This window comes from Strix aluco, chromosome 19, assembly GCF_031877795.1.
Source record: "Strix aluco isolate bStrAlu1 chromosome 19, bStrAlu1.hap1, whole genome shotgun sequence".
NCBI classification, from domain to species: Eukaryota; Metazoa; Chordata; class Aves; order Strigiformes; family Strigidae; genus Strix; species Strix aluco.
Genome location: NC_133949.1, coordinates 12,600,662 through 12,620,748, shown reverse-complemented (window position 1 = coordinate 12,620,748; position 20,087 = coordinate 12,600,662). Strand labels below are relative to the sequence as shown.

Genomic DNA, 20,087 nt, shown 5'->3' with positions numbered 1-20,087 from the left:
ACTCTTCACCACAGGAACCTGTGGAAACGTGAACTTTGTGAACACCAGCAGAGCAAAATGCAAAATCCAAATGTAGCTTGCTGAGTTTCCCTTACATCTTGGTTTTCCTGGAAAAGGACCAGATACTCCGAGAGGTGTTGTTTAATAAATTTCTTGATGATTTCCTGTTTGATTCTGGGATCCAGGACATTGGCGACTAGACACGCATCACGTAGGACATTGCTGGGTCCACCAGGCCTCTATCAAAATAAACAGGAACAAATAATTTAAGGTTAAATAGCTGAATGGGTGATTGTAAATTTTACTGCATCCAGGTTATCTTGGTTTTATCCTCTCCATCACTCTTCTCTTTCTGATGCTTCTGCTGCTACTTTTTATTATCACTTAGGCATCTTTCTTCTGTTGGCTGCAAACTGAGCCGCTTCTGTTTCACTGGCTGTAAAGTTGTTCTGTAGCTCAAACAGCCAGGAAGCTCCCTACCACAGAAGAGCAGCCAGCTCCATCTGCAGAAAGAACCATTGTCCCATCACTCCTGCAAGGTCTTTCATCAGCCCAGATATCCTGAGGAACAGCTAAGAGAAGCAGCTGACAAGCGGGACAAGCAAACCCCTTTTCTGCAAACCTGAAGGCCAAATTAATGGGGGGAAAAAAGCAGTCTAGAGATGATCAATCTGCAACACTTAAAGTAGTATCTGTTGGTCTCTATTGGCATACCGTGATGTTAGTGGAAAAGACAGGAAATTTAGAAACATTTTTAAAAAAAGATGCTCTTTTGATGCTGCTGCACGTGGACAGAGATTTGCCCTTCATCGAGGATCTCTTCCAAACAGTTTCCTCCTTTCTGTACTTGATAGTTTTATGAAGAAACCCACAGAGCTGGTACTTTGGAAGACAGAACTAGTGTTTTCTTTCAAGTAAATTCAAATTGACACCTCCTCCCTATATTGTTTGCAAACACTTGGATGCGTAATTTTGGGGAAGCACATTTGCTGTCTTAGCCCTAGCCCAGATTTGTATCTGTGCTGTCTGAGTAAACCAGAGACAAACTTGGTAGCAGCATGTCAACAGACAGCCTATGCCCGGCTTTCCCTAAACACAACACGAAGCTTTTGCGTCCAACACATAACCAGAAACCTGGGGGAGATGCCGAGGGAACCCCCCTCCGGTCTGTCGGGCCATGCGCGCAGTGCTTGGGGCATTCCCCGCCTGCCTTGCAGACCTCACTGCAATAGATGTGCGCAGCGTGACAGAGGAAGGGTGTCATTTCTCCCCCACATTCACTTGACAGAAACAGTGAGAAATATACCTAGCACCCTACAGCTTGGGAGACTTGTTTGCTTTCTAAAATAACTCCTGAAACAGAGAGAGAGATCAAATCTAGAAGTAAAACGAGATAAAAGTGGATGACAGTTATGTCAGTTTTCAGCAACACTTTTCAACAGGAGGAAGAAGGGAGGTGAGAACTTTACCTTTGTACCTTGAGAAGGAAAGGCTTCCTCGAAGTCAGCCAGGATCTGCTGTCCCAACTCATTCTGCGCTGCCTTCACCCTGACCAGGACAGAGGACACAAGGGCTTTGTTGGTGGTACAACCAGCTCTTTGTTTCATTGCCTGCAAACATTACTACAAAGTAGACTGAAAAGCTAACAGCTATGTGAAGGCTTTTAAGGGACAAAAAAGGCAGCTAAAGAGAAACCATCCACACTAAGAAGGCCTGTATGTCAAAACTGGGGGAGCATTTGCTCCCTGAATGACACAGGATGACAACCCCAGCTCTAGAGCATTGATCCCTGAGCTGCAGCACAACACACCCTAGATGCTCTTGCCCTGCTGCAATTTAGTATTTCAACAAGGGCCAGTTAATCAGCTGAGAAATCAGCAGGGTTCCTGTAATGCCAATGTGATCAAGTTATCTTTACATTTGTGTACGTTGATCACTTTTCAACAAAAGTATGTTTCTAACACATAAAAAACTTCACAATGTCTCAATCTCCATCGTGAACCTTTCACAGTTCCAGGTGCACTGACCCACTTTTAAATGCATCCCTGTGAATACTGTTGGCTGCGGTTTTATTCTATAAATCCTCCGTGTCTTAAGAAGCATAAAAGAGCAAAGGTATGAAACAGGCAAAAATGTTCTGAACAAACCACAGTCTTGCTCTTTATTTCGCTGAGAGAATAAAGCTTCCAATTTCCAGAAATAAAAGTCAATACAGCTTAATTGATACTTCTAGGGAAATGGAAATGCCTACACATACTAGAAAGAGCCAAAACAAACAGTTAGGCACTTAGATCCCTCTGCAGCCCTTGAATTCTTCCATCACTTTTTATTATACTGGAAATGCTTTAAGGTCTAAACTGATCATTCAAAGCAGTGGATTTTTCCACTGAGATTGATATGTTAGAAAGAGTGGCTACATTTGTGAAAATGTTTGTTCAGACTGTGGGGAGAAGACTTTGGATTTTTATTGTTGTTTAAGACTCCTCAACCTTATCAAGGAATGATCTGCTGCTTTAATCTTCCCATTTGAGGTCCATTAGCAGTGAAACACTACAAGATGACCTGACAATGCTGGAGAACAGGCTGGATTCTTTAATAGTGCCAAATGCAGAAAACTCTAATCCTTTAAAAGTGACAGCTGAAATAAAACTTTGTATCTGTGATTTAACTGTATGTATGACCTGCCTTATCCAGGATTTATTTATGGGGATTTTGCTGGAAAAGCTTCCTGCCTGCAATGTCAAACATAATTCTCACTTAAGCTCTCTGCTTCACAGGAATGTTTAGAAACTCCTCTACTCTTCCAGGTATAGATCCCCCATTAATACCTTCATAACTGTGAAACAAAAGGGCTTCACTAATATGTTGAAATAGAAGGAGTGGGAAATTTAAGCAGTAAGGAGGAACCCAGCCCAGCAGCCACAACTACAGGTATATCCTGCTTAATTTGTACAAGTAAGCACTAACAATTCATGTGAGAAATCATCACAGAACCAAACCCTTTGATCCTTAAGAAAAAGGAGGAAAAAAAGAAGAAAAAAGACACTAACCATGGTTTGCAAAATTTTATCCTTTAACTAATCAAGAAACAATAAGTCTTTAGTATTAGGAGTCACAGAAATGAATGAGTTTGTATAAACAGCTGGAAGTTACTAGCTGTGGCACTTCTTTTCTTTATGACCAGCTACAGGGACCTTCCTATTTGACAACAGCTGCAGCGCAAGCACAGTGGAGGCACTGAAAAGAGCAGCAGCCAGATTCCTAAAGACTCAACAAATTTAAAAGAGGCTCTGTCAAGCAGTTAAAAGCCCTGTCCACGGGCTTTGTTGTTTTAGGCTCCGATTCAGGAAAGTGCTTAAGGATAGTCTTAATGGGGATTCTCATATCCTTAAATTAAGAAACTTGCAGGAATGCCTTGCTGAACTGGGATGTTAAAAATAAGTATTTTTTAAAATCTGTCCTGCTTAAAAATCTCTCAAAAGCAAACAGGGAAAATGAGTTTCAGCCTTTTTTTTTTTTTTTTTTTTCATATTTGCTAACATAGGGATAGGACAGAGACATCAAAGTAGCCAAAGGTTTAGGTATGTGTGCGCAATGACAGGGACCCTCACTGCCCCCCCAGTAACAATCACTCTTTACAAAAGCACACACACAAACAAGCACAATTATTTTTTTCCACCAGCATGCACCTTGAAACACGAAAACCTTTATGCCACCTCTTTACAAAGTGATTGCTTAAGGCAGAGAACACAGGAAGGCACTCGCTGTAGCCTCTAGAGATGACTGCTCCCCATGGAAAGCTGTGAGCCTTTCAATAATTCAGAATAATCTTTATGCAATGGAAACTGCAGTGATAAAAGCCTCAACCCCATGGCTGGCTTCACTCGCGTTCGCCGCTCAAGGACCGTTTCTGCATGTGTGTGTTTAACCACTTGCAGAAAGAGAATTGCCCACCAAGGCTCAGCAACCCCAGGCGCTCTCGGCTGATAACAGATTTTGGATCTCTTCTCAGGTCGGGTTGATAAGGGTATCTCTCCCCGACTGGACTCCCCTTGGCAGCACGCTGGGGTATCGCAGCAGCCGCCCTGGCTTCCCGCAGCAGGGAACTGCCTTTTCCCGGGGTTGCCAAAGCCTTTGGTTACCCAAGTATTAGTGATTTTTGTTTCTCTGACTTTTGTTGTATTATTAGTGGCTTTTGTTCTCTGTTTCCCCCACCTTTAAAAAAATAAAAACAAGAAAACCCACTGCTATGTTTCAAATGACATTAAATTACTAGAAACCACAATTCCTTTAGCCAAAGCTACCAGAAATCTTAAACTACGCCTGGCAGCTTGCTGAGATAAAAAGAGGCTGAACTAGCCTGTTTTTCTGTAGCAAACTTATAATCATCTTTCTCCTAAATACTTTCCAGGCTTTTTTCCACTATCTGCAAGGCTTTCTCGACCACTTTCATGGGTAGGTTTGTGACCACTAATTGTATGCTCCCTCCACAGACAAAAAAACAGAAGAGGATTGAGAGATAACAAAATATTGCTATTTACTACAACAAACAACGTCCAATGCACCATATAAGAAATTGTTTTAGGAACACGATTACGAAAATATTTACATTTGGATGTGAATTGTGACATTTTCACATCAATACTCAACAGGATCACCACAAGAAGCCAATTAATTGAGAGTTCAGTCAGGTTTCCAATGAATACTTACAGTGGGATTTTGTTTAGTTATTTTCAAAGGGACAGAACAGGTGGAAAGCAACATTAAAAACACATCATTAGTTTTCACAGCATCTGGGAGCTGGAACCTAAACTGAATACCCCACAACAAAGAGCACACCCAACACCACCAAGCAGGCACTTTTCCTTCCCATGGCTTCCCATTCATATTTGGCTTGACTCCATTCATGCCAAGAATGAGAGGCTCTTTATTAAAGAAAGTAACAGAATCTGCTCGTTTAGCAGTGTATATAATAGACTTATTGTATATAATAGACTTTGGTTACTGTCACCGGCCTGTGCCAACATCTACTAAAGCATTTCTGGCCTTTGCAAACATCCAAGAGGCTTCACTTGTACCATTAAACCAAATTCATGAGATATCAAACGCCAGCAATTTCACAGTCTAAAAATAGCACTGCAAGAAGCCAGGCAAACTTCCTTTGATGTTTCATGAATCACAAAAGTATTTCCAAGCAAAGAGAGATAAAAGTCAACTCCAAATTGGGCACTAATATATACATGTGTAGTCAAACTCCAAAGCAGATATTACTGTGCCGTAGACCTCCCTGCAGTAATTTGCTGCCTGGATGTCAAAGCAGTAACAAGATCCCAGCAACACCCTGGGTGCAGCTCTCCTTTCGCCCCACAAGCAGCCACTTCTATCGCTACCAGATGGTGCAGCTCTCCCTGTGTAAACACTGGAAGGAAAACCCTGCCGAGGCAATTCTAAAAATAGGAGGAGCAGGCTTTCTTGAGCTTTCCAGATCCTTATCTTGAAGGGAGACTAAAACAAAAGAAGTTTTCCTCCATGTCCTTGCCAGTCTCTCTGGCGTGACTCGAAACCACTGTGCCTTGTAGCAGCAGCATGAATTGTTTTTGTATAGTTATCAGCAACTACAAAAGTATTAAATCATCATCCATCAGAAGGGAAAAAACAGCCAGAATTCTGGACCAAGGCTTAAATTATATTTGGCCTTAGAGTGGCCAATGACAGCACGTTTCTGCCCAAGGGCATTGCCACTCTGGAAGAAAATGAAGGTGGCTATCTTTCTGAGCATCAGGTTGGAATAGTCGACAGCCTAAATCCAGAAAAGCACTGACATATGTTTGTATTTCCTTGATGTTCATGTTCATTTAAGCAAGTGCTTATGGTCAAATGCTTTGTTAAAACAAGGCCCCATCTCTCTCTCTAGCTTTAGGGTGGATTTTTCTTTTGCTCCGTTTCATGGATTCCATCTGGGTTTTCTGGAAGAGGTTATCTATACCATAAAGTCCAACAGATTCACATGAAAATATTACAAACAAATCATTCAAATGTGATTTCCATCGCTAAACAGCACAGGCATCCAGCTGCTGTCTTAGCAAAGGGAGTCACCAAAAAAAATTAATTACTGTGCCTGGAAGGCTCCTTCAAGCACCTCTGTAATGAGCAAAGTCATCTCAGGCATCAAGAAGATGGTGGTGATAGATTTGCAATTTTCAAACAGAAAAGAAATGCTATCAGATATGGTTGTATCATTAAGAAGGTGCATCCCTAACATTAATAGGCTGTTTTCACCTCTAAGCTGTGCTTAGCACTGCTACAGGCTGTTAAGCAAACATCATGTGTGTGATGCGAGAGAAATAAATCCCACTGTAAAGCAGGAAGAGCAGGTTTTGGCCAGGGACAGGGAGGGCCTTCTTCCCTCAACACCCAGCTGTCACGTCCCAAATGACACCAAGACCCCAGGAGGGCTGGTGGCTTCGTCACCACCAAGTCACCCACTGCTGCTGAGAACAGTTGGCACTTGCTGCTGGAGCTGCACCAAAACTCACCAAATTTATCTGTGGTAACTCCACATTAGAAAATCAAGACTGTACGAGCTCAGCATAAACGTTTAGAGCAGTCAGGTGTGCTATATGCTATCTGCTACAAGCCTCAAATCTCAGCAGAACTGGGCAAAGGGAGCAGGTTTTGGCAAAAGAAACTCAAGGTGTTCAGAATAACTAAGTTTGGCAAATGCACAAAAAGAAATCCCGCCTGCCTAAACCCTTGGGCAGCTAAGCAGTTTGACAGCAACTCGGCAGCAGTAGGGCACATGTCTGGGCAGAAAGGGGCCCCAAGCACCACTACGTTGGTGTATTTCTGCTTCACGTCAGGCTGCTGAACTGTATCACGGAGGTTGAGGAAGCAGGAGAAAGCATCACCTCAGGGTTCACCACAAACACCTGCACATGATGATCACATAAACCAGTTTGCACTTCCACAGATTACTCCAGGTAAGTAAATTAAAAGCCAGTCATCAAGAAGCACAAATCATTCATGAATTGCATCCGTACTAACCATTGTTATTTAACAGAATAGGCTGCTCAAGACTTGAGTAAACTGTGTCCAGTTTTAACTCGTTTGTTCTGACTAGAAAGAAATTCAAAGGACCATGTCCAGCCTTCCCATCCTCGAGAAACTGATTCTGCCTAATGCATTTTCTAACCTTCCTTCCCAGCAGGCATGCAAGTGCTCAGGGTTTGATCGCTTTACCTTTCAGAAAGCTGTCGAATCTGAGGAATCCCCATGTATTTGTTGAAGTGCTCCAACACATTCACAACACCTTGGAGAAGGTTGGCAACTTCACCATATTGTCTCCTCCTGGTCATAGCCCTGTAGAGGAAATCAAAGAATTACAAAGGCAGGTTCAACGAAAATCCTGGGTGGTAATTTCACAGGTTACCTCATCCCCACTGGGTCATGCTGGTCCCTATTGACATTTATTTTTCTAAAATACACAACTCTTCATTAACATTCCAATGCAGCATTAAAATTTCACTTAACTGATGCTAAAATAAACCAATCCAGCACACATCTAACAATGCCTCAAAAAAACCTAAATGTCAAAAGCAACACTTGGCAAAGAACATGTAAACTACTGAATGCATCCGCTTCCCAGTATGGGTCCGGAGGCAGTAAATGTTATTTCACTACAATGACCTGAGTCAAGCCATTCATCATCACACACAAAGTGTGAGTTAAAGCTTCACAGGGAGGAGAATCATTATGCTGAAAAGCTATTAGCCTTGACTTTTCTGTTAATAACTTTCACAGGGAACTGACAGAAAAAAAATCAAGTTTATTTATTTTTATTTCATCCTTCAGGATCATTCAAATGGATACAGTAGCCTAAGTAAAATTCTATTCTGAACACTTAACAGCGCAGTGTTCGTGCAGAATTTGATACAAGCCAAGAACAGGCTGTGCCTGGGTCTTGCAGCTTCACAGATGCAACATGTAAAATACTGAATTGTCCTAGCCTATGTGTTCCTCAAGCACATTAAAAAAATCCACAAATGATTATTAGAAACACATAACCTCCCTTCATACACAGTACAAGCTCTAAGGCTTCTTTAAATTTATTCTCAGACCTAGAGTAGATCTTTCCAAAAGAGAGAACTCGTTCCAGTTTAAGACTTGAGACTGATAAAAATCCCCCCAAATCCCCGAAGAGCACATCCCTAATGAGGGTACCTAACTGTCTTACTCTTTAATGGAGCCAGACTCACTCCTTATCACCGAGAATCAACACAGCAATTCAAGCAATCAATGCTGCAAACCCTTAAATACAGCAACAGAACTTGCGGGTCACTCAGAACAACACAGAAAGGATCTGCCAGCAAAAATCAAGACTGCAACCTATTAAGCAAACTTCCCTCCAGAAGAACAAGCAGCTGCTGTTACAGCCCTATTCAGAGCACTGAACCAAACTTAAGAGCTCAGCAGTGGCATCAAAGTACCACTAAAAATTCACACGCTTACTCCAGGGAATCCACACCCCCCGCCAGCATGTGCAGGTGATTGAGGGTGGTGATGGAGGTGGTCAGATGGCGCTTGGCATGATCTAGCTGCTTGATATCCCGTGTGATTTCTTTAACCTAGTGAATGAGAAAACAAGAGTCTGGTTAAATATCAAGCCTCGGCAACAAAATTTTAAGGAGATAAAAAGGGTGCTCTCCCCCCTTTGGAACTACAAGCATGTTAGCTCTACAGCCACATTAACACAAGGACAAGGGTACAGATTCAACACATGGTTGGCAGCAAATTACCAGGTCAGCAGGACCAAAGACAAAAATGTTCCCTTTTTAACAAGAACTGGAAGCAAAAGTCAGTCTCCTCACCCTTTCGAAGGCTAGAATGAAACTGCTGCTTACCATTTGTTCTGATTTTTCAGCCTTGTCTTTAATATCCTTAATTTTACCAAAGAGCTGTTGAATGGCTTTCTGGGCTTCCTCCAGGGCCTGGAAAAGAAACAAAGTCAGAGTGGAAAGAAAACCTGCATTCAGTTTTCACCTTCTAAGAAATATACAGTTGCTCCCTACAGCCCCTGGGCTGGGGCAGTGGAGAGGAACAATTTTCTTACAAAGAAAATATCGTCAGCACATCAAAAGTCAATGTACCATGTTGGGATTTTTAACATGAGTTGACCAGGGTTTCAGTATCCATTTTACAATAACACTCTGGCAAAATCTGATCGAGATATTCTATGAAAGCACCTCCACAGTATGAACTATGAATAGGTTTAAGATTACTGCAACAAATTTTGATGCACTAAGTGTGGAAAAATATATAGAACTTACTCCTGATCAATACGTATTTAAGAGCAGGAAAATGAAACCTCCACAAAACCTCTATGTTCATCATTAATTATAAATAAAAAATACACAACGTTACATATAGAACACTGAGTGCTTGTCTAAACCTCTCACTGAATTAGCAGGATATCATCCTGTTGGAAAACATGATGCATATTTTGCTGATTCCTTGGGGTGAGCAGCTCAGCCTCCCACCCACCCGTAGGAGGAGAGAGCACAGGTTTAGCAGGTAAAGAGGGTCGAGCCTGGGAAACAGACATCGCCTGGATTTTTGTGCTATTTTCCTGCAAGCTTCTTGGGGCATCCGGTCCCCTTCATACACCATGGTGCATCCTGACCTCACACAACCAGTGTGAACTTCACGTGGATTCAATGAGTGAAGCCACATGTCCAAAATCACATGTCCAAAATCTGACTTCTGAAGTAATTCAACACATTTTGCCTTCCCAGTCTGATAACATTTCCAGCTCCAGCTCCACTTTGCTTCCCGCTGTTAAGTGGGCTTCTATCCCTCTGGTTTTATATCCAGTCCCATGACCAAGGTTACGGCGCAAGCTACAAGCTCCTTCAGCAAATAAATTTAACACATCTTCATTTGGAAATGTATGAGCAGACTATCTGCCAGGAGCTTTTGCTGGAACATAGCTGCATTATAATAAAAGTATAAAAGTTGGAAATACTTTATAATTCATTTTCCAGAGGGGAAAAAAAGTCTCCTCTGAAATATCTTCTGAATCATGTGAAAGTTAACACTTTATCTATTAGTGTCACACAGCTATCACATCGCATGTTCACTGAGGGAAAGGAACACACCAGAGTGCTGCAGGAACACCCGGATCAGAAATGAACATCATCACCTACCTCCTCATTTGGCTCCAGCCTAGCCACCTTTTAGAATAAAGTTTTCTCTTCCATTTAAAGATATGTGGATTAACTGCAAACCAAAGAACTAAAGAATGCTCCTTTCAACATATTTAACGATAGTCTCTGTACTCAGTCCCAGACCACGGCTGCAGCACATTACTCAAGTGGGCTATTAAGCAAGCAGCAGCTGTCCTGCGTAGTCTGAGATTTGGATAGGTCTGTATACAAAAAAAAAGTCAACCTGGAATTCCTCACAGATGCCAATTGCTATGTTTCCCTTTGCTTCAGCACTAATGTTAAATGCTAATTTCTCTGCATGACCCCAGAGAAGTGAGAGCTGCTGATGTCTCCAAAAGAAAGATAATTTATCCTGCCAATTAAAAAGATTCTCCAAAAAGAGATATTGTCCTCCTTCATATCCAAAGCCAAGGCACTCTCACAAAACTTACTCAAAGTTTGGATCACCTCGAACCAACCTGCAGGGACAGGTATTTGTTGGGGTCTCAGGCACACAGAACCACCCGGAGGCAAGGTAGGGAGGATCAGCATAAGGAGCCTGGGGAGGCCCGACAAACCACGCAGCCCCACTGAGCAATGCAGACACGCCGCAGGGCCACCCCAAATTCCCAACTAGTCGTAGGCTTCTTAGACGCATCTCTGATCCCACTCCCCTCTCCTAGGGCTAATTTTTCAGATGCAGGCTTGGACAACAGTCACGGCAGCTCAAGACCTCCAGCCATCCACCGCAATCCTTTCACTTGGGGGTGGCATCTCCAACGTGCTCTCCAAGGAAGAGCGTGTGAGTTGCTACTTTAAGCATCAATACGTAGCTCAAAGTCATTTGTTCTCAGCAGCCTTCAGCAACCAAGTTCAGAGTAAACAATATGGTGAGTGAGGATTTCCATCTCAGGTCTTACAGGTTTTACACTAAAATCCCTATCCACAAAGGGAAAAGTGTCTTACCTGTTTTCCTCACGAGTCAGAGTATCATCTACTTCAGTACAGGGACCTTTTCCAAAGTTACTGCCCATAATTCACCCTCAGATAATGGCCCAGACAAGGATTCCTAGCTGCCCACATATCAGCAGTTTCTCTTTTGCTCACTGTTAAGAAACCACACTCCATCTGTTTCTCTAACAGGTCACGGTGCTATTTAATAATATTGCAACAAAAACTAGCAGAGACTATTTACAAGAACCTGGTTTACACCTGAAGAACATGTTCCTGCTGCTCCCTGCTCTGTGCCTGGTGGAAACCAGTACACGCAGCAGTGGAACTCCGACCAAAGTAAAATGGGATTCTGTTCTGTACATTTAAAACTGCCAAAAATGAGGTGAATTGGTGTCATCACCTGGTCCTGACCCTTGTGGCTTTTACCTCCTTACAGACTCTGGAAAAACACAAACAAGACAATGTGTGCTTTGCCCCCATCCGATGAGTTAAAGAACTGTGGTCTCCTGCTGCTGTGAAAAATAACATGGCTGGGATGTGGGGAGAGACCCAACAGCAGCTGCCATTCTCTTCAAGCTCTGTATCGCATCTCTTAGAGAAGGGATATGTTTCCATAACTGGTAAAAATAACCACACAGAGAACTCAACAGCAAACTTAACAGACTTGAGTAAATCAGAATTGCTCATAAACACTCGTTTCATTTCTTTAAACTTGCTTCCAAATATTTGCTTAGCCATTAAGACATAAATCTTTAGCTACTCTCCTAAAAAAAGAGCTGCATATTCCTTATTTGAGTCAGAACACACTAATTCATCAACATGCTTGTTTTTTATAGAATTTGCATTTAGAGATTAAAACATTTCTTCAAACAAATTGCTGAAAGTAAGACTGCGTGAATTTTTTTTTTTTTTTTAAAGTCAGGAGGGCACCGTCAGACCGATCTGATGGGAAATTTGGAACAAAATTAAGTGTTACTTCTTGCACAAAGCCTACAATTAAACTTTCTTATGGTTCTTTTTAAAGAAACCAGTAAAACCTTTTTAGCTGTAACATTCTAACTACAGCATCTGAAAGCAAAATACTGCATGTAGACAAAGGAAATAAACTAACCAATAATGGAGAAAAACCTTCACTTTGTTGGTCACCATAAAGATAAAAACCCTAAACACTGTAAAGCAAAGAGCAAAACCAAGGAAAAACAAACTTCAATTATAAGAAAACACCTCATATTTGATAAATGGTGTTCATTATTAAGAGATAAGAAACCAACATCTAGGGCATGAAAGTAGGTCTAATTGTTCAAGGTGTAATATAGAAGTTTATTAACGTATCTAACGATTATTCTTTCACCTGTAAAAGAAGAGAGGAGAAGCCTCAGCCACATTGAAGGCTACACTGTGTATTGGAGAGAATGCATTTCCCTTCACACTTTGCTCCTGTTAAGACACTGAATCATGACTTCTAAAAGCATTTTCTTACTGCTTTTGTTATTATTTCATAACTACCAGGTTTATTTTGGACAGAAATTCTAAAACCAAAATAGTATCAAGAGAATAGGAATTGCTCTTATTTCAGCATAACTGGTTTACACGATGAACAACATCCAGTAATCTTCCATCTGCGGCTTGACGCAGGGTTCACCTTGCATTACTAATTTATTGGTTTTCTTGCCAGTGCAACTGGGAAACATGTAAACGTACGCACCCTCAGACAGCATACAGAAGTTAAGTTATTGTGTTTCCTTCCCTACAACAGCAGTTCATTTCAGGGGCAGAGGACCACGAATAAATAAAGAGACTGGATACATAATCTGTTGCGGTTATATGAAACAAGGATGTTGAAATTAAGGTTGCGATGTACTGGAAAAACACCATATGACTCTAATCAACAACTGAGCCTGCAAGCTACAATTAACCCATCAGAATTATTTATTAAACTTTATGCAACCTCTGAGGTTGCAACGCCAGGCACCAGCTGAGAAATACGGCCCGGACAGGGCTCGACTGCCTGAGAGAGGCAGAGCCATCGGTCAGCAGCGTCTGAGGCTTTTTCCGTAATGTTTGTCCCCGGGGTACCCCGGCTGCTCTGACAACAGTAAATTTAGCAACGAGGGCAGGACCAGCAACGGAGCAAGAGACTCTAGACAGAGCACTCGATACAAGACAGGCCTCGGCTCCGTATCGCTTTCCTCCTCCGACACAGCGTGTCTGATCTCCTGCCCCGACACGGGTTCAGGAGCACGTCCTGGCTGCAGGGGGGAAGCAGGCAACAGCAGGGCACGATGGCAGAGTGCGACGGTGTGATGGCAGGGTGACTCTGCAGGGCATCGCCCAGCTCCATGTGTAGCACCTGGGGAGGTACAGCCCCAGCACCCGCAGAAGCAGGGACCCAAAACACAGTTTTTTGGGGGGGCAACACCCAGGGGGATCTTCCAGTCCAAGATCATGATGTCTTTTTAGCCAGCCCCGTTTCTCAGACAGCCTGTATTTATGCAGTGGAAGCTCCCCTGCTCTTGTGTTACCAGCAGAGATGAAATGCAGAAGACTGAGAAACCACACATGGGACTTGGAAGACCCAACTCTGCAGCACACAGCCAGACCCCAGGTAAGCTGGGCAGAGAGCGAGCTACGCAGGTTTTCATCAAATTCTCCAAAGCTGGAGGGAAAAACGTAGCACATGAATCAGCTAAAGCTCTCCAACCTTCGCCTTGAGATGCAACAGGAAAAGAATCCAAACACACCAGTATAAAACAATAGGGAGTTAAACCATGAATCACTAAGAAAAAGACTGCCTAAAGTATAGCTTTACTTGGCATTATTCCAAGCAACTTCTAAGGTCAGTCTGCACATCATCACTTGTGTCACACCTTTTCACATGGGATCTTCCAAGCAGCAAAAGGAGGAAAGAAAATAACCCAAGTGAGAGGTGGGACAAGACCATGTCTAAATCATTAGATTTTGAAGTGAAGCATCCTTTAAAAGGTTATGTCCCAGCAACTTACAGTACCAGACTGACATTAACACACACAAAAGCAGTGTTAGCAACAATATTCCAGCCAAAAAAACAGTGCAGTGAATTACAGCCAGTCTCTCCAAATCCCCACAGCCGCTGTCGATGGCCACAGCCTCCTCCCTCCCCCCCCAGCCGAGGTACGGAGCTGTCACATCGCTCCCATCAAGCAGCAGTGTCTCATCAGTGGGTGTGTTGATTTCTAAATCCCTCTTTATTCATCCTATCAGGACTCCTGTGCAAACAAATACTGAAATACTAGGAAATATGCAAACAGGAATTGAGAGGCCCGTGGGTTACTACAAAATGATGCTGAAGTGGGGAAAAAAGAAAATTTTCAGAGGAAGTTTGCTTGCTTGGGAAACCCTGAGCTTGGGGACTAACTGAATTAACACTGTTCTGTCCTCAGTAATGGTTAAAATACCTCAATGGTTTCCATATGCTCACTGGTGTTGTGCTAGAAACGTGCTAGTTTTATTTGATTCTAGCCAATATATATTTCAATTGGATGTTATAACTCACATCAGAAAGTTGCCCTTTGCTAAGTATTTTATAGACACTTGACACATCTGCCAAATTCACAGCATCCAAATGTATTTTTAATGTTACAAATTGGGCTGTGGTCAGGATGCTGAGAATTTAATGCTCCTGGATCAGTCTCCACTCTTGAATACAGAGCGTTAATGCTTCTTTCATTTGCTGCCACACTTACAACCCAGATTGATGAAAATCCAGACCATGACTAAAAATAAGTTCCCATCCCCAATTCTCCAAGGAGCCTCAGCTGCAGAGATTTCAAAGAAACCCTTGCACACTGTGACCAGCCTAACAATTTCTGCCACTAAAACCTCATACAAATGAGTCCCTCCTGATTGAGAAAGGGTGGAAATATACTTTGATTCTCAGTTCAATTTCATTTTAGAGAAGACTCTTAAGTTTTACAGCTAGGGATAAACCACTGCAGCTGAAGCTGAGAGGGCTTGTCCATCAGAGCAGGATGACATTGCACCACAGCTCTGCCAGCTCATTTCCCTGAGCAGACAAACCTGAAGGGCTCATCACCCTTGGTTTTGATTTTAGCAGATTTCTACCCAACGAGTTCATCAAATACTACATAACTACTACAACTGTCACTAAAAAATAGAGTTTTGTGTCATCAGCTCCAATCCTAACCACTAAGGCTGCTCAGGACACTTTAAATCAACAAAGCAGATTATGTCCAACACTGCACCAAGCTTAAAACTGCTACTGCTGCCCCTTCACTTAAGCCCCCAAACTGTGCTCAGAAATCAAACTCCATGTTCTGAACAGCTGCACAAACACCAACACACACAGGGGGTGAAGCAAGAGGTGATTTCCAGGTTGTGCTGGTTGAAACCTTGCAGCTTAACTCCCAAACCGCACTCCTGTGCTAGTCCAACATCCTTCTGAGCTGTCATTTTTTACAGCATCGCCCAGCCCTGCACACCGGTGCCTGCACCATGAAGAAAGGTGGCGATGCGCTGTAAGTGACAGAGGTTTTAGCGGTCTTGCTTGGGTGAGTAATTTTACATGAGTTTTAGTCATGCATCTAATTTACACCACAGTGGCATGGCCATTTAAACGTTAACTGTGGGAGTTGCACAACCTTCCAGCAAAACCTTTGGCTTCATCATGCTCATACCTCAAGGTGGGTTACTACAGCTTCATCACGCGGCTCCACGGTAGCAGGTGAGCAGCCACAGCCTTCCCCCACGCCCAGCCCAACACATTAAACACTATTATCATGCAGTAAAAACTCCTCCATGCAGACACTTATTATTTCCCTTATCACTCTTCTTTATTTCAGAATACCAAAGCTGTGAGTCTCCACCCTTCACATCATTTCTGTTTACACCCTGATTGCAGCCGTTTCCTGCACCTCTCTATGCCCAGGATCCACCTCTTCTCCAGTGCGAAATAACTGGCTGCCCTCGGCTGCCACAGGCACACCGGCTCCTGCGCTTGCCCTCTGCTCCAGCACTGAGCTGCCTGTTTTGGTTTGATCGGGAGTGCTGCATGCTTAAATTTGTCTAGGAAGTCTGTAAGTGACTGAGGGATTCCAATGAATTTGTCTGCTGACGAGTCTGCACACTGCAGGCAACATTTCGGTCGTATTTGCGATCTCGGAGCCACGCTTGACTTCTGTGGGGGGCACATTTAGCGACCACTCGAGTTGCACCAGATTTTGCAAGATGAATTCATGTTCAGGTTGAGACCTTAGAGGAAAAATATAGGTGGGGAAATGGCCAACCATACCATGAATCCTACAAGTAGGGATTTCTGAGGGGAAACGCTGACAGTTCACCTGCCGTAAGCACAGCTGGAATAAACATTACTATGCACCGAAAATGTGAGACAACAAAAAAAGAGAAAGAAAAAAATGAGATCTACAATAAGAAAAAAAATCCCCTGCCTGTTGTCAGGATTTCTATTTTCAGGCTGGGCTTCTCGCGTTGCTGGCATCAGAACCACTGGCTGTGGAACAGCCTGGTCTTCCTTTGCAGCTTGCGCTGCCTTCAACACCACCAGCAAGCGCGCGCGTCCTTCGCCAGCGCAAAACACGACCCGGCCTCCAGCCTCGGGCTGCAGGACAGTGAGAGGCTGCATCCACTGCCCTCCCGGACAGAAGCACATGGTGAGGTCAAGCTCAGACTCGCTTCTGCCTTGAATCAGGCTTTGCAGCAGATGGCAAAAGTTATGCCTGACCTCTTCATACAGTTGCAGATGCCAGTGTTCATGGCCAGGAGCCAGAAGGATAATAAACAGTGCTATTTCTTCTTGGCATGCCATTCACCTGAAAGCCTTTTCAATAAACATGTTCGAGGCTAGAAAAAGCTCACTGGGTCTCTTACATGGGAAGGACATTGTTCAACTGTCATAACCCACTAGGGAAATGACTCTAAATGAAACACTTTTGATTTATTTTGGCAGCTCAACTTCTGTTTATTATTCATTGGTTACAAAAGAATATTATGGGACTTTAACCACTCGTCTGAGTCTTACAGAATCTGTGGCATGACCTTTTTTTTAAAATACATAAAATGACACAGCTTAAGACACAGTATTTAACCCTTATCCATTCACCATCTTAAAACGTATTGAAATCTAACACTAGTCTGCTCCTATTTCAGAATAATGACCTGTTCATCAAAAACACAGGAGATAATGCTTAGCCATGCAGGAGACAATGAATATAATCGAAAGACGGTGCCTGCAACATCAGGGATTGTGACACAGAAAAGCCCACAAATATTTTAGAGACTTAGGCTTAATTAGTTATTAAGAGCTTAGGGTGATTTTCCTCATCTGCTCTTAAGGCTCAGGTGAAGGCTGTCAGTGCTGTCCCAGCAGCAGAGGCACATCACTGCCCACCACGTGAGCCGAGCCTGGGCACGGTGGCCAAGGAAGCAGCACGCAATTTGATGTCTGGAAGGGAGCATATATTCAAATAACTAAAACAATGAGACAAAAGTGCCTACGGTAGGAGATCTGAAAGCACTGACTACCTTGGGTTAGCGTGAAACACAACCTGCAGCCAAACAAGCCACCTCCACACAAACAGGTGGAGGTAAGGAGAGAGGCTGAAGCAACAGTGCTGCCTATTAAGTGTGTTTGTGCAAACGGCACAAAATCACCTCCCTGCCTGCCGGGCTGGCGCTGCCTGTAACCCAGCACTTGCAGAACTGAGGAGGACACGAGCTGCCAACTCCAGTGGCACCACCCGTAGCTCAGGACGCCGACACCTAAAAGGGCACTCGAGTAGCCGGGATGGCCCCTCGGCGGGGCAGTACCCTACTGCCCACTGCTCCTGCCTGATGCAGCACCCACACCACTCTCTTGTGCTCACCATCCATCTTCACCTCTTTCTTCCTCCCTATATTGATTCTGCAAAGTGTTTCCTGATCTCTATCTAAAGTAAAAAAAAAACACAAACTATTTCACAGACTTCCATCTACGACCTTGTCAAACCCAACAACCTGTGGGCATTTGTCTATGCCAGACACATCCTCCTCTTTGCACAGGCTTAAACACGGCAGCACACAGGCAGGGCAGGGCCAGGCCGGCAGTCTGAGCCTCCCCACAGCCACAGAGCAGAGATGTTTATTTTCACATGCAACGAGAAAGGACAGCGCTGGTTACCAAAGGATGGGATGGCTAATTGAACTGTCTACTGCTGTGCTGGGTTCAGGCTGGGCAGCAAGGATATATTTGTATTCTTTAAGCACAGCAGCTGCTGTCCCTTTTCTTGCACTGCTGTAGTTTTGAAAAAAAAAATATTACTGTTCTCACAGAGCAAAGAAGCAGGAGCCAACCAAAGCAAACCAAGTTATCAACCCGTATCTTCAGCCATGAGAAACACACAAGGCTTTTCCCAGGCCAGAAAACATCCCTTTTCTCTCCTCATTGACACTTATCTTTGTTCTAGCACTAATTGAACCAGACCCTAATATAGTAGGAGATACTAAGCCATAAGCCAAGCTTTTCTTTAAAACACAGTCTCTACTCATTCAGTTTCAGTCATTTACTTTACACATGTGTGTGCACAGGGCAGGAAGGGTAAGACGGACCAGAGATAACAGAAAGAAATTATTTTTTTTTTAGATTCAAACTATAAAGCCACAAATCCATTGAGGATCTTGAGATTCCTCTGGAATTCTCAGTTCCTTCCAAAATGGATTTTGTATGAAGCTGCCTCACCTTTACTGACCTGAGCACCCCCATCCTGGTTGCACAGATAGCATCCAGGGTTAAACTAGATTGCAGACACAGAGAATACAAGGACAACAGCCTGATAGGTGAAGCAGCTTCAGCCAAACAACCGGTAAAGGCATGTCAGCAACTGTCAAAAAAATTACAGCTAGTCCATGCATAAGGTTTAGCAATAAACACAACAAAAGAGTGACAAATAAAACCGTACGGAGTGCGTTAAACACTCAGTGGAAAAATCTATGGGAACTTTTTATACTACACCCTAGGGCAGAGAGGAAATTATGCCACAACTGGACTGCAGCTCTTGGCAAGGTCAGCCCAGACTCCAGTTCAGCAGCAGCTCTGAGAAAAACCTTAGAGCGGAAAATTCGGATAGCACTGGCTCCCCAGAAACGGCAGGCGCAGCCTGAAGCGCGTATTGTTACAACTGAACCACGGCAGTTCCTACACTCCCAGCCTCTCCCAAGGCAGCCGAAATAGCCCAAGTCTGGGACTCCCAAGGAAAATTTTGTTACGCCCTGCAGAGGAATGTTCCACCCACAACTGTTGTTTCCTCCCATAAAAGGATCATTAGTGAGATAATTTCTGAGGTTCATGGTATTGTCTACAGATTTTACTGAAATATCGCACCAGGAAGGGGAAGCCAAATGAGCCAGACTATTTTAAGGCTTTTGCATTTGGAGGAAATTCTAGGGCAAAATTTCAAAAAGGCAGATGCTTTGAACTGGGAAATGTTACGCTTTGTGGAGAAGGGAGCATTCCTGTCTTTAGAGCTACTTCAATAACTCTTTTGGGGCCACATCTACTTGATCGACTTTATTTTTAGATTCAGAATCTGCTTTTTCAGACACCTAAATACTATTTTATATGAACATGTGTATGTGATCAAGACTATTTGGGAAACAGTTCAGAAGTTAAAGACTGACTATAAAAAGCCGCTCTTACATCCCTCTCATACCTACAACTCACCTCAAAGACCTGCTCAACCATCTCAGCACCCGGGTGGGGCACAGAGGTGTTCTCCCCAACATTACCACTGCCAAACTGCCAGACAGACAGGACAGGAGATGTGATCAACAGGGAGTACAGTGGCTGGATCTGCAATTTGGATTTTGAACTTGCTATATCCCCAGGGTCTCCTTTTCCTTAAGGAGCACAGAGAGCACATTCCCACAGCTGCATACTATGTA

The 20,087-nt window shown here is 43.4% G+C and overlaps 1 protein-coding gene across 4 annotated transcripts in view; it reads right to left on the bottom strand.

Annotated features, from left to right (window-relative positions):
- VPS53 (VPS53 subunit of GARP complex) overlaps window positions 1-20,087 on the bottom strand; it is a 74,209-nt gene that overhangs the window by 45,328 nt on the left and 8,794 nt on the right. For all 4 annotated transcript variants that reach the window (XR_012625779.1, XR_012625780.1, XR_012625781.1 and 1 more), the window contains exons 5-9: window positions 8,901-8,987; window positions 8,509-8,624; window positions 7,240-7,359; window positions 1,470-1,548; window positions 96-239 (exon numbers count right to left, since the gene is read on the bottom strand). Coding sequence is in view for 1 of the 4 variants with exons in the window: in XM_074845470.1 (XP_074701571.1) it covers window positions 96-239; window positions 1,470-1,548; window positions 7,240-7,359; window positions 8,509-8,624; window positions 8,901-8,987 (546 nt within the window). In the remaining 3 variants the exon portion in view is untranslated. The remainder of the gene's footprint in view (window positions 1-95; window positions 240-1,469; window positions 1,549-7,239; window positions 7,360-8,508; window positions 8,625-8,900; window positions 8,988-20,087) is intronic.